The 15,496-nt window shown below is 52.0% G+C and overlaps 1 protein-coding gene across 1 annotated transcript in view; it reads right to left on the minus strand.

Annotated features, from left to right (window-relative positions):
- Window positions 1–15,278, minus strand: part of LOC147658871 (E3 ubiquitin-protein ligase TRIM11-like) — a 52,185-nt gene extending 36,907 nt beyond the window's left edge. The window contains exon 1 of the mRNA XM_086952076.1: window positions 14,865–15,278. Coding sequence (XP_086808202.1) covers window positions 14,865–15,278 — 414 coding nt within the window. The remainder of the gene's footprint in view (window positions 1–14,864) is intronic.
- Window positions 15,279–15,496: the final 218 nt, after the last annotated feature.

Below are 15,496 nucleotides of genomic sequence, written 5' to 3' on the forward strand. Positions count from 1 at the left end.
ATAACAGAGGAATTTCAATGGTTTTCTATGAGTGAAATGTCCAGCTAACTATAACACCCCTGAAACCTATGTTTTTTTCAGTGAATTTCTAAGGTTTTTTAAATGCTAATTCCTAACTATAACCTGCATGAAACCTATGGTTTTTCCAGTAAATTTCAAAGGTTTTTTAAATGATAATTCCTAATTATAATGTTCATTAACCATATCTGTTTTTTTCTATCTTTTTTAATTATCATTCTATTCTCAACCTAGTAAAAACTGCAAATATTACCACTTTTCAATGGATTCCTTCCTCCAACAAAATCACTACAAACCATAACCACAACTAACGTTAATAATATACAAACCAGGCGTTCCCGTAGAAAAAAAAACAAAAAAACACGACTTCCCCATACTTTCACTAACAAGGCAAATCTGTAATGCTACCTAAAAAAACAGGCGCTAGTTCTATTTACCACTAACAAATGAACATTTAACTAGTGTAATGACAGTGACTATGTATTGTGTGAATTACATTCAACTCACACCCATATTTAAAGACGAATATGTAATGCAGGTAGTAATTATGCACTTCCGACACCTAACAAAATCACAACACCCAGTCCCACCACAAATACAACCACCCCTACTGACCCCTCCCCCTCTACTACCTGAAAGCCAGCGCAAAACAGGACTACGGACTTTCCCAAAATAATATATCCCTTCAACAGCACACTAGCTGAATATTCAGAGATGTGGCAACCAACTATGTATAAGGGATGGAACACGCACATCAACAATAATTTACACAATGCCAAGACTACCTGGGATATACTATGCACAACTCACTATAGAAACCAAAAGCTTTTCCGTGTGTAGATATACTATTGATACGTGTAGTCTACTGCACAGTGGACGCAACCATAGTATCTCAGACACTGGGTAATATCTCGGTCATGTAATTGTTGTCTCCCCCCTTTGAAGCAGAAGTGGAGTGGGCTGATCCAACGTACGCAACCCCAGCATAAGAGTATAAATAATTATGCAAACGCCTTGGGGTGTGGTTCACTTGTGCAAAGAGAAAATACTCTGCCACAGCGAAGGTCCTCACCCTGCCACACGGCTGCCGCCATGACCACGTGCCTCCTCGATACAGGCCCATAGCGAACTCAGCGCCACAGCACCGCAGACTTATATCTGTATCGACTACTGCCTTCGATCTACACTGCAGACAGCAGGGTTCACAACTGGAATTCCGCTTTGGATCTACACTACGGAGAGCAAAAAATTCAGCCTTGATTTATTTAAGGTAGCTATTGCAAACAATGGGGTAACCAAAAAATAGTCAAGGACCTGGGTGCAATGCGATACAAAAAACAATGTTCCTAGACCATAAATTTGTGATGTGATAACTCCCTACTGAGTGATGTCATTCCATAGTTGTGAGCTTTTTAAAGAACAATAAGGTAGCTCAGGGTATTCAATGCATTACTTATTCTAAATAAAGGAAATGGGCAACAAACTATAATCTCAATCACCATGTATTTATTTCAAGACAATTAGTAAAAATAAACAGTTTATTTTGGCACGTTTTTAGGCAGTTTAAATAAGGGAGGTTGCCCCAGAGGGAAAGTGCATATAGCAAGGATCGACATGACCAGAAATTAGTTTGTTTTCCAAGGCCAATACTATGTACAAACCAAGGGTGTGGCCATGGGGGCAAGTTTTACCCCAAATCTAGCCATTGTTTATATGAACAAATACGAACATCAGTTTGTCCTGAATGAGGACAACCCGAACATGTCCTGCATAACAATGTGGCGACGTTATATTGATGACGTTTTTTTAATTTGGAAAGGTAGTGAGACACAGCTCACAGACTTTCACCGCTGGCTTAATACATGTTCACCTGACATTCAATTCACCATTGACTTTGACAGAGAATCTATTAACTTTCTGGACATCACTATAAAAGCAGATTCAGGTAAATTACACACCACCCTGTACAGGAAGAGTAGTGAGCCGAACAACCTTCTGAGATATACCAGCCACCATCCCCATAACCTCAGGGATAACTGGCCCTTTGGCCAATTCCTGAGGTTACGTAGAAACGTGGCTATCCCATCAGACTTCTGAAAAAAGCAGGCGAGCGTGGCACAACCACAAAGAGTTCTTACTAGTCCCCAAACCCAGAACCATCCCCAAGGAGGAGCGACTAGACCACCTTTTAACACTAAGAGCAACGCCATTAAAAAGACAATTAACCAGCAATGGCATCTTGTGGCTGACGAACTTGGCAACATGCCGACTCCTCTCCATGCCTTCAAAAAAGGTAAAAATGTGAGCGATCACCTAGTTAAGTCTAGGGGTGGGCGGCCAGCTACGTCCGTGCACGGAGTGTGCGTAGTGCCGCCTACTCCGCATTTTGCGGAGCTGGAGTAGCCAGGCGGCACTACGCACGCTCCGCAGATGGAGCGTAGCTGGCCGCCACCCGCCTCCCTCCCGCCCTCCCTAAATACTTTCAAATAAAGGAATCAAATAATTTAAAAAGCACTTACCTTGCCCGCCGCTGCCCGCCGCGTCCCCGTGGCTCGCTATCTTCCGTCCGCTTTACTAATGCGCATGCGCGGGCGGCCGCGCATGCGCATTAGTAAAGAAGACGGAAGACGGAAGATAGCGAGCCGCGGGGACGCGGCGGCAAGGTAAGTGCTTTTTAAATTATTTGATTCCTTTATTTGAAAGTATTTAGGGAGGGCGGGAGGGAGGCGGGTGGCGGCGCTGGTGGCCAGTGGTGTTTGCGGAGTGGGGCTACGCGGAGTGCGGAGGTGGGCGTAGTTTCTCGCCCACTTCGCATAGCTCCGCGAAGCCCCACTCCGCCAACTCCGCCCAGGGTTAGTTAAGTCCTTGTTACCCACACCACAGACTACCGGCTAGACCACCCTATGTCCTCTGCAAATACTAATTTTATACTATCTTTCAGATCACTAAACTTGAGGGTGCACTATGAACCGACTTGTGTTGGACACACACCGGAGGCAAAAGGGTGAGCTACGAAAATTCTCCAGTATCAACACTACCTCTCCTGCTAACTCTCTCTCTCTTGCTCTCTCTCTCTCTCTCTCTCACACACTGTTTTCTCTTTCTAAGTTTTGAACACTGCAGATAAATAAATCAAGGCTGAATTGAATACAGTCTGCAGTATAGAACCAAACAAGTTGTGAGCTCTGCTAAATGCAGTGTTTGCAAAAGGGAAGCAGAGCGGCTTAGATACACAATGTGTTCTATTAAACGCACTGCAAACAATCAATATTGTTCTGCATAATGACGTGATCTCTCGCCTCATTCTGTCTCATCTCTGAATCATTTTAAAGACCTGCTAGACCATACTGTAGATCGGAGCCAGCAGGCACGTCCCTACAGACACCTCTTCAGCGAGGACCTACGAGAGGGGTGGGATGTATCAATCACACTGCACAAGTGCGAATAAGCAATATTGCCAAGTGTTATGTTAATTTGTGATCTTTGACCTCATTCAGTCACATCTCTGTCTTATTTTAAATACTGTATGTACCATAAGATAGACCTAAGCCTACAAGCAGTGCTGCCCTACAGACTCCTGTTGAGGGTGATTCTACAGAAGGGGTGTGGTGCACTACCCTGAGTATACATGTGAAAAAAAGAGGTTGCCTTTCGTAGCGATGTAATATCTCACCTCATTAAATCACATTTATCTAATTTTAAGGATTTATTTTTCATTTTTGTTTTGCAGGTTACCTACTCTACTACCACTGCAGTCCATCTCACGTTTTGTTTATTCTAATGTTATTAAAGTTACATTTTTATTTATTTCTGTTTCAATAAAAGTTCATTCAAATTTATTTTATAAACTCCGCGTATACCTCTTCTTTTTCTGACAACATTTGACTATTATTCAGTGTGGTACTGAGGCTAAGTCTTTACCAGCTCTTTACCAGAGACTTTAGCTGCGATTAACAGTTCCTATGGAAATCTTTTTAAAGTCCAGCACACTTGCTGTTTGGATTAGCAACATTGTGTGCTGAACTTGTGACCTGTGTACTCAATTAAGTTTCCATGAACTGTTAGTATGGTAACAGGCTGTAAGCAGTTTGGAAGTAGGGTTCAAAGATGCTGGCTGTAGGGAAGTGGTTATATTTACCCAAGATCTTCTACATGACAGAAAGAAAAGCAAACTGAGACGACAGAACACTCGGTTCATTAGGACCAAAGAAGTACACAACTCTTCGAATTAACCTCAAGAGAGGGCTCGAGCCATAACCACTGGAGTTACAAAACTGTACAATTTGCCTACTCTGTACTCAACAATGGGCAATTCTTTATCGATCACAGTGTGCACGTCACTAAATACTTTGTGGCTATTTAAATGGAAGACGGAATTGTCGACATTCCAAAACTTAGGGGCATATTTACAAGGATGGCGTTAAAATTATCGCTGCTTTAGCAGCATCAAACTGCTGCTAAAACAGCGATAATAGACTTCAAAATCCTTTGTTGTCTTACCAGAAGATTTTTTCTTCACTGATGTTTGCTATGGCAGGGTGGGTGCCGAGGCTCACGCCATGTCATAGCAAACATGGTTTGCATTTTGAAAGAGAAAACACGAAAACCTGCTCTCTTTTAAAATGCATATCAGATTGCTTTTCCCCACAGCATATTAGCAGGTCCCTGCGTGCAAAATTAATGGCGGCTTCCGGAGGACGCAGGGAGCTGGCTGGGACTGTAGGGACATTGGGGCTCCACCCATGGTCCCCAACGTTCTATATACGCCCATGGGATGGCATCCCGAGGAAGACTAAAAATTAGTAGTACGTGATACATTTTTTTAACAGTAAAATTAGGAGTCTGTAATGGCCATATTTACAAGGACAGCATTAAAATGTTCTGGTGTAAACCTGGGCTTCTATTACAATTCCCAGGAATTCTCAAAAGCCTATTATGTCCGCTTTAACTGTACTTTCATAAAGCTAAAGCAACGATAATTTTAACGCTGTCCTTGTAAATATGCTCCAAATATCGAGAAAAATACAGCAAAAATTCATGTTTGCAAGTGAAAACCTTTTAATATAAGACTGTGGACTTACCATATCAATTCACCTCGCATATTAAACATGCTTAAGTCTACTTCAGAACAGATGTTAGGATCCGGCATAAACCGCAATTAGCGAGAGTTTTGCTATTGGTCCTCAAATATAGGGCTGCCTTGTAAATACAATGCTGTTGTCCTACCTCCCTCTTCCATGTTAAATTGTCATAGGAACACCTACCCTGCCTCTGGGAATGCCTACATTGCAACTCATTGGAGATGCAAGGCCAGCCGATAACAAACAGGCTGCTAACATGCGTTAATGCATCTTAGCGTCGCCTAGTAACCAGGTCGATATAAATTTTACCGCTTTTTTTTTCTAACTGCCGCGAGATGGCCCTTTTCACTATGCCCTCAAGTGTGCTATGACAGAACGGGAACCTCGACTCCCGCCCTGTCATAGCTAACAGCAGTATCCAGGGGGTAGGCACCCCGAGGCACAACAGGAGCCGATCTTGGGGGGGGATAGTGTTCCCCAGGGCACCCAATAGAGCGTGCTGCTTTAAATGCCAAAAACTAAACATCTTGGCCGATTCTTATCTGAATAATTGTGGATATGTGTGACAAATCTTTAATACTCCTCGGCTTCAGATATCATTACTAACAATAGAGAATAGCGGTACATGCGGCTGACTTGTGTTTCTTTTGAACACAAAAAACAAAATAAATATAAATTTGAATTCGGTCTGTGTAAGACACGTGGCCTTTTGGTGTGAGTTCAAGTGTTTTGTTCTGTGTTTTATTACTAGAGCGGTGCTCCTCTTACCTGAGCAGCAGCCAGGTGGGGTGCTGTTATTCCTCCTACAAAATTTAGGAAAGGTGACTGGAAATTCAGTTGTAAGCATATGGTGATATTGTGACCAATCGTGTTTAGATTAAGTATCCAATATGTGGCAAAACAACTCACAATTGCCTTTCTACGTTTCTACTTTGTTTTTCATCTGTATGTGTACATGTTTTCTTTTTCACCTATTATAGTGGAGAAGATTGAATGTACTCGAGAAAAATATACAGGTGATATTTTTCCTTTTCTTTATACAGTAGCCATATACATCTAGGTCCTGACGAAAGCAGTGACATATTGAGTCACTTTTGCTGAAACATGTCGACCCTACTGATTAACAGATATTATGTTAAATCTGTTTGCTTTTTCACATTTTAATATTGGGAGTTTTGAGGGAATCTAATAAAACATTTCTGTATCCACTCAATAACTACCTAATTTTAACATTGCACCCTTTTTTTCGCACATTTAATTTGGCACTCTAATTCAGTTACCCGCAGTATACAATTTAACAGTCCTACCAACACAACTTTGGATATCTTCTGAAGTTGATCTATCAATACTACACTGATAGACATACTGTACTTTCTCCTGGGCAAGGAGAGCCCTAATGATGTAGGGCGGAAACAGGCGGGAACTGATGGGCACTTTTTCCAAATATGGGAATTTGCGTGCAGCATGACACATAGTCACATCATTTTAACTATCACATAACTCTTTTTGATGTCTCTACAGTAAGACTCGTAGTTTCTCTCCAGACCCCGGACACTTTTTCTAGTTATATAGAACAACTCCACACCACAATTAAGAGCCAAAATACCCAGTCCAAGTAGTGAAGAGAATCCCGGATTTGTTATGGATTCGAAATGTGTTGACTTTGAGTATGGGGGGGGGGGGGGGGACTGTTGATGGGGTGTGTCATGAGGAATGTTAAATAATATTTCCCTCAGCAGCTTCTGACAACACCCACCAGTAGGCTAGGTATCCCCATCCTCTCACAGGCAGGACAGGAAACATGTGTTTCGAAAATGAGTAACTGTCCGTCTGGTGTTAATTTGAATGTGGGACTGGTATAATTACAGGCTGGCACACATGAGTTATTGATTTTTTTCTTGCGATTATTGATTTGTTGTTATTATAAGTTTGCAAAAACGTTTCATATATTATTTTTTCTCACAATTTTTTTGCACTATGTCAATGTTGTATATCGTTCTATTTCAAACGTTTTTGAATTGTACGATTTACGAAAAGACATGCTCTATTGATTTATGAATGTCTTTGTTAAAATATCAAAAATAAGTGAAATAAAGCTTGGAAACTTTGGAATTGATGGTCTAAGGTTTATCACAACTCTAATAAAAAAAAACCCTAGACATCCTGTTTGCTTATTTCAGTGCTGTAGAGACAGCAGCCGAGCAGTCATCATGTGCTGTGTGTGGAGTCAGGGCTCAGCGCAGCCAGGTCAGAGGCGAGAGATCCACCGCTGACTGGATCGAACACCGACTGCACGATCTCCACCAGGCAGGTCTCTGTGGTTACCATGAGCCGCTGCAGCGCTGCTCAAGACATGGCAGCTTGGCTGAGCAGCATTTTGTAACAGAAATACAAAAAAAGAAAAGTAACTGACTATATTCTCCCAGGTCGAGGGGGTTAATGGCTTTGCTTTCCTGTGTGAGACCACCAGGCGCTCCCAGGGAGCCCAGTCAGGAGAACTGGACCCCAGAACAACTTCCCCCTTTGGTACAATGACCGAGGACCAGCAGCAGATGGGCCTTTAGAAAGGGTTTCTGCGGATGGAGTCCATGGAGGTGCTGCTGATGGAGCCCAGGGAGGCGCTGCTGATGGAGCCCAGGGAGGCGCTGCTGGTGGAGCCCGGGGAGGCGCTGCTGATGGAGCCCGGGAGGTGCTGCTGATGGAGCCCAGGGAGGCGCTGCTGATGGAGCCCGGGGAGGTGCTGCTGAGGGAGCCTGGGGAGGTGCTGCTGAGGGAGCCTGGCGAGGTGCTGCTGATGGAGCCCAGGGAGGCGCTGCCAATGGAGCCCAGGGAGGCGCTGCCAATGGAGCCCAGAGAGGCGCTGCCAATGGAGCCCAGAGAGGCGCTGCTGAGGGAGCCCAGGGAGGCGCTGCTGAGGGAGCCCAGGGAGGCGCTGCTGAGGGAGCCCAGGGAGGTGCTGCTGATGGAGCCCAGGGAGGTGCTGCTGATGGGGCCCAGGGAGGCGCTGCTGATGGGGCCCAGGGAGGCGGTGCTGATGGGGCCCAGGGAGGCGCTGCTAATGGAGCCCCGGGAGGCGCTGCTGATGGAGCCCAGGGAGGTGCTGCTGATGGGGCCCAGGGAGGCGCTGCTGATGGGGCCCAGGGAGGCGGTGCTGATGGGGCCCAGGGAGGCGCTGCTAATGGAGCCCCGGGAGGCGCTGCTAATGGAGCCTCGGGAGGTGCTGCTGATGGAGCCAAGGGAGGTGTTGTTGATGGAGCCCAGGGAGGCGCTGCTGAGGGAGCCCAGGGAGGCGCTGCTGAGGGAGCCCAGAGAGGCGCTGCTGATGGAGCCCAGGGAGGCGCTGCTGATGGAGCCCAGGGAGGCACTGCTGATGGAGCCCAGGGAGGCGCTGCTGCTGGAGCCCAGGGAGGCGCTGCTGATGGAGCCCAGGGAGGCGCTGCTGCTGGAGCCCAGGGAGGCGCTGCTGATGGAGCCCAGGGAGGCGCTGCTGCTGGAGCCCAGGGAGGCGCTGCTGATGGAGCCCAGGGAGGTGCTGCTGATGGAGCCCAGGGAGGTGCTGCTGATGGAGCCCAGGGAGGTGCTGCTGATGGAGACCAGGGAGGCGCTGCTGGTGGAGCCCGGGGAGGGGCTGCTGATGGAGCCCAGGGAGGCGCTGCTGATGGAGCCCAGGGAGGCACTGCTGATGGAGCCCAGGGAGGCGCTGCTGATGGAGCCCAGGGAGGCGCTGCTGCTGGAGCCCAGGGAGGCACTGCTGATGGAGCCCAGGGAGGCACTGCTGATGGAGCCCAGGGAGGCGCTGCTGCTGGAGCCCAGGGAGGCGCTGCTGATGGAGCCCAGGGAGGCGCTGCTGATGGAGCCCAGGGAGGTGCTGCTGATGGAGCCCAGGGAGGTGCTGCTGATGGAGACCAGGGAGGCGCTGCTGATGGAGACCAGTGAGGCGCTGCTGGAGGAGCCCAGGTAGGTGCTGCTGATGGAGCCCAGGGAGGTGCTGCTGAGGGAGCCCAGGGAGGCGCTGCTGCTGGAGCCCAAGGAGGTGCTGCTGATGGAGCCCCGGGAGGTGCGGCTGATGGGGCTCAGGGAGGTGCTGCTGGTGGAGCCCCGGGAGGCGCTGCTGATGGAGCCCCGGGAGGCGCTGCTGATGGAGCCCAGGGAGGCGCTGCTGATGGAGCCCAGGGAGGCGCTGCTGATGGAGCCCCGGGAGGCGCTGCTGGTGGAGCCCCGGGAGGCGCTGCTGGTGGAGCCCCGGGAGGCGCTGCTGATGGAGCCCCGGGAGGCGCTGCTAATGGAGCCCAGGGAGGCGCTGCTGATGGAGCCCCGGGAGGCGCTGCTGATTGAGCCCAGGGAGGCGCTGCTGGTGGAGCCCCGGGAGGCGCTGCTGGTGGAGCCCGGGGAGGTGCCGCTGGTGGAGCCCGGGGAGGTGCTGCTGATGGAGCCCGGGGAGACGCTGATGATGGAGCCCAGGGAGGCGCTACTGATGGAGCCCAGGGAGGCGCTGCTGATGGAGCCCAGGGAGGCGCTGCTGACCGAGCCCAGGGAGGCGCTGCTGACCGAGCCCAGGGAGGCGCTGCTGACCGAGCCCAGGGAGGCGCTGCTGACCGAGCCCAGGGAGGCGCTGCTGGTGGAGCCCCGGGAGGCGCTGCTGATGGAGCCATGGGAGGCCCTACTGATGGGGCCCAGGGAGGTGCTGCTGATGGAGCCATGGGAGGCGCTACTGATGGAGCCAGGGGGGGTGCTGCTGGTGGAGCCCAGGGAGGCGCTGCTGGTGGAGCCCAGGGAGGCGCTGCTGATGGAGCCCAGGGAGGCGCTGCTGATGGAGCCCAGGGAGGCGCTGCTGGTGGAGCCCAGGGAGGCGCTGCTGATGGAGCCCAGGGAGGCGCTGCTGATGGAGCCCAGGGAGGCGCTGCTGATGGAGCCCAGGGAGGCGCTGCTGATGGAGCCCAGGGAGGCGCTGCTGATGGAGCCCAGGGAGGCGCTGCTGCTGGAGCCCAGGGAGGCACTGCTGATGGAGCCCAGGGAGGCACTGCTGATGGAGCCCAGGGAGGCGCTGCTGCTGGAGCCCAGGGAGGCGCTGCTGATGGAGCCCAGGGAGGCGCTGCTGATGGAGCCCAGGGAGGTGCTGCTGATGGAGCCCAGGGAGGTGCTGCTGATGGAGACCAGGGAGGCGCTGCTGATGGAGACCAGTGAGGCGCTGCTGGAGGAGCCCAGGTAGGTGCTGCTGATGGAGCCCAGGGAGGTGCTGCTGAGGGAGCCCAGGGAGGCGCTGCTGCTGGAGCCCAAGGAGGTGCTGCTGATGGAGCCCCGGGAGGTGCGGCTGATGGGGCTCAGGGAGGTGCTGCTGGTGGAGCCCCGGGAGGCGCTGCTGATGGAGCCCCGGGAGGCGCTGCTGATGGAGCCCAGGGAGGCGCTGCTGATGGAGCCCAGGGAGGCGCTGCTGATGGAGCCCCGGGAGGCGCTGCTGGTGGAGCCCCGGGAGGCGCTGCTGGTGGAGCCCCGGGAGGCGCTGCTGATGGAGCCCCGGGAGGCGCTGCTAATGGAGCCCAGGGAGGCGCTGCTGATGGAGCCCCGGGAGGCGCTGCTGATTGAGCCCAGGGAGGCGCTGCTGGTGGAGCCCCGGGAGGCGCTGCTGGTGGAGCCCGGGGAGGTGCCGCTGGTGGAGCCCGGGGAGGTGCTGCTGATGGAGCCCGGGGAGACGCTGATGATGGAGCCCAGGGAGGCGCTACTGATGGAGCCCAGGGAGGCGCTGCTGATGGAGCCCAGGGAGGCGCTGCTGACCGAGCCCAGGGAGGCGCTGCTGACCGAGCCCAGGGAGGCGCTGCTGACCGAGCCCAGGGAGGCGCTGCTGACCGAGCCCAGGGAGGCGCTGCTGGTGGAGCCCCGGGAGGCGCTGCTGATGGAGCCATGGGAGGCCCTACTGATGGGGCCCAGGGAGGTGCTGCTGATGGAGCCATGGGAGGCGCTACTGATGGAGCCAGGGGGGGTGCTGCTGGTGGAGCCCAGGGAGGCGCTGCTGGTGGAGCCCAGGGAGGCGCTGCTGATGGAGCCCAGGGAGGCGCTGCTGATGGAGCCCAGGGAGGCGCTGCTGGTGGAGCCCAGGGAGGCGCTGCTGATGGAGCCCAGGGAGGCGCTGCTGATGGAGCCCAGGGAGGCGCTGCTGATGGAGCCCAGGGAGGCGCTGCTGATGGAGCCTAGGGAGGTGCTGCTAATAGAGCCCAGGGAGGCGCTGCCGATGGAGCCCAGGGAGGCGCTGCTGGTGGAGCCCAGGGAGGCGCTGCTGATGGAGCCCAGGGAGGCGCGGCTGATGGAGCCCAGGGAGGCGCGGCTGATGGAGCCCAGGGAGGCGCGGCTGATGGAGCCCAGGGAGGCGCGGCTGATGGAGCCCAGGGAGGCGCGGCTGATGGAGCCCCGGGTGGCGCTGCTGATGGAGCCCAGGGAGGCGCTGCTGATGGAGCCCAGGGAGGCGCTGCTGATGGAGCCCAGGGAGGCGCTGCTGATGGAGCCCAGGGAGGCGCTGCTGAGGGAGCCCGGGGAGGCGCTGCTGGTGGAGCCCGGGGAGGCGCTGCTGGTGGAGCCCGGGAAGGCGCTGCTGGTGGAGCCCGGGAAGGCGCTGCTGATGGAGCCCAGGGAGGTGCTGCTGAGGGAGCCCAGGGAGGCGCTGCTGAGGGAGCCCAGGGAGGCGCTGCTGAGGGAGCCCAGGGAGGCGCTGCTGAGGGAGCCCAGGGAGGCGCTGCTGATGGAGCCCAGGGAGGTGCTGCTGATGGAGCCCAGGGAGGTGCTGCTGTTGGAGCCCGGGGGGATGCTGCTGTTGGAAATATGGCGCTTCTCCCGACTCTAAATAGAGCAGATGACCTACTAGTTTGGCAGACATGACATCTGCGTCTCTTTGGTGGATCCCCGAATCTGTCAAACTCTGATAAGGTCCAGACTCAGTTATTCTTTGCAGGGGTCTCTGCGGCTCTGCTAGAATGCCAGGAATAATCCCTGCTCTTCTACTCCCTGGCCTAGCGGCTCAAGTGTGAGACCTCTAATCCCAGGGCTGTAGCAGACGAACCATGTGCTCCTCAGCAGACATTTCTCTGGAGCTCACTTGCCCAAAGTGTGATTCAAAGGCTGTGACACACACACCGTGTGCTCTTCTGCAGCCTCTTATGTGGGAGTGGGACTCTCAGTTTGTGACTAGTGATCCCTGGGCTGCAACAGCCATGGCTTGTGCCTTTCTGCCCAGGGGGGTCACGGCATGAGATCTGTCATCCCGACACAGACATAAGATGTACTCCTGGCTCTCTCTCTGTATAGAGACACAGATCTCCCTGAGATTCTGAAACATACGATGTGTACCCTTGGGTCTCTTTCGCTATAGAGCCTACGGTGCTGGAGATCCCTGAACACTCCCAGACACGCTGTGTACTCCTGGGCTTCCTTCTCTGCGGAGCACAGAGCACCGCTTGAGGTAGACATGTTGTGTACTCTCAGGCCTCTTTCTTTATAGAGCAGGCAGAACCGCTTTAAACCTCTGAATGCTGATGCGTTTGTCAAGAAAAATCAACTATTGTCCTAATTAATAGAATCCCCCGTCCCGAACTCCACATGTACCTCAACACGCAAGTATGTGGTCAGACAGGCCCTGCAACCGAGGTCCGGGATCACTGAATGACGGGTCACAGGTGGCAGGAGGCGTAGCTGGCAGGCAAACACGTGGGCAGGAAACTCTTGATCAATCCCAGAGATAGGCGCAGCGACATCACAATTGTCAGGGAAGATTTGACCAATAAAGCACACAGGTCCCGAGGGGGTACGTGCGGTTCAAAAACACAATAAAGTCAGATGCCACATGAGTTAGCAACACAGAGCCAATCAGGATCTAGCACAAGTAGTGATCACGCGCTCCCCAGGCAGGCCATCTAGACCCATTCACCACTGGCCACACTGTGTCCATGCAAGGTAGAGACCCACCTGGAGTAACTTTTGACTATTAATTTAGGACTCTAAGGCACCAACCAACCAGAATATGGGATTCTGGTTGCGTTATGGCTTGATGTAAAAAAATTATAAAAAATTAAAAACCAACACAATGTACATTGAGGCATTTTGACCATGGGCCTGTTACTGTTCTCTGGGCTGAAATGTTTAATTAAACAAAATTGTTTCTGTTTTGCCAAACGCCTCTTGGCTCCTGTTTTACAAAGAATTTGAACCCGAGCAACAAAATCCTTTCACACGCACACAAACCATACATACACGCTTGGGCCACCTCCTTAATACATCCCAGAGCAGTGCTCGAGACACCAAAGCCCTCGGAGACACAAGTCTTGGGCCTACTTCTCAATCAAGCTCATAGACCCACTCTGGATCCCGGGACACTCACAGTAGTTCTGTGTACTCTTGGGCATCCTTCAGACTCACCTGTGAGACTTGAGGTGTGGGATGTGTGATTCCAGGTCTATGACAATCATACCTTGCGCTCTTCTGTCGCATCTTCTATGGACTTGGGGGGCGGGCCTTGTGACGCCAAGGCTGTGACACGCGTGCCTTTCTGCTTTTGAGCTGCCTTTTTCTGTCGTCCTAAGAATGCAATGAGTGGTCCCTGAACCCCTGCAGACACACCTTATGCTCTTCTGCAGCCTCCTGTATGAACTCACGAAGTGTCTCTTCATATATTAATCCTGAACACCCACACACAAGCATTGTGATCTTTGTCACCCTCTCCATGGAATCTTAGGAGTGCCTCGTATTTCCAGTCATCGAAGCATAAAACTTGTCATCCTTTGCAGCCTTCTCCATGGGACTCAGGAAGTGATGTCACTGGTAAACAGTGAACACCCACAGACACACTTTGTACACTTCTGCAGCACCTTGTGTGGGGATCAAGGAGTGAGATGTGACTGTGACCACAGGGCTTGGGCAAATATACCATCCTTTGTTATCTTAAGACCTTTCTATGGAGTTCACGCCGTGTGATCTTGTGCAGAATGGTCTATGGAGACCGTGCAGTGCAAGGAGTGATCTCTGAATTCCTCCAGACCAGCTCTGTGCTCCTGGGCAGAACTCTCCATGGAGCCCTTAGTAAGTAGTTAGTTGTGGCTGGATTGATACAGACACACCTTGTGTATGTGCGGCCCCCTCTACGGGGCTCGGTTTGGGGCTGTGATCCTAGGGCTGTGACACACCTTACTACTCCTGGACCGCCCCCCCCCCCTCCTTTACCCCCCCCCCTCCCCCCATCCCTCAATGTAGTCCTACTTAATCAGTGACCATTAAGGGGAATAAGAACAAACCCTGGATTTCCAGATCTGCACGGCCTTGGGTGGGCGTGGCCCAGCCTATAGAGCCGGCCGCTTCCCTGCATTCCTCCAGGAGCGGCTTCATCCGGGCAGCCGGCGGGAGTCTGCTGCTGTCCGCGAGTCTGCTGCTCCTGTTAAGTCTTCCGGCTCAGTCATAACCCGGCAGTCTGGCGTCATGCTGAAGGATAAGGCCCTCCGCTGCACTGCATATTTATTCCCCATGCTGTATTTTTTTCTTTGGCTTGCTTCCTTACTGCCGGCCTACTATGTAATGCCCTTCTGTGTTTTTTTTACTATGTGTATGTAAAGCGCTCTGATACCTACGGGTCAAGCTAGCGCTATATACAACTTTTAAAATAAAAATAAATACATAAATAAAATCCCATAACAGTCTCACACATACCTTGTAGTCCACGGCAGCCTTCCCAAAAATCCTCAAGGGCTCGGAGTCACTTCCCTTGTGATCCCATAACACTCGCACACATACCTTGTACTCCTCGGCAGCCTCCTCGATGGGTCTCACTGAGTGAGATTTATGGTCCTTGGACTCCCGGCACACCACACATATCACCCTCTGATCCTCGTCACAGAAAACCCTCAGGTTTTCCTCGTATTTCTCGCACAGATGCTCCTGTGGGGGCTCCACGGGGGGCAGGTGAAGCTGTTTTACCATTTCCACAATGTTTCCGAGTTGCCTGTTGGGTCGGAGGCTTCTCCCTGTTGATATTGCTCTGCACTGTGGACAGGGGAAGTTTCCATCTCTCCCCTCCCAGCTCTGGTTGATGCAGGAGCGGCAGAAGTTGTGTCCACAGTCGATAGTCACAGGATCCGTAAAATATTCCAGACAGATGGAACAAGTGGCCTCATTTTTGAGATTCCAGACCTGAGCTGCGGCGGCCATGATCCCAGGAATGCGGGAAGGTAAAGGTAAGTTTCTTTTCTCTGTTTGTAAAGTGGGCGTGTCTGTGTGTCTCCTCCTCTGGTGTGTGTGTGCTTGAACTGGTTCTTTCTAAAGTGGGCGTGACTGTGTGTGTCTTCCTCTGGTGTGTGCTTGAACTGGTTCGTTCTAAAGTGGGCGTGTCTGTGTGTCTCCTCCTCTGGTGTGTGTGTGCTTGAACT

This window comes from Lissotriton vulgaris, unplaced genomic scaffold (assembly GCF_964263255.1).
Source record: "Lissotriton vulgaris unplaced genomic scaffold, aLisVul1.2 SCAFFOLD_965, whole genome shotgun sequence".
NCBI lineage: Eukaryota > Metazoa > Chordata > Amphibia > Caudata > Salamandridae > Lissotriton > Lissotriton vulgaris.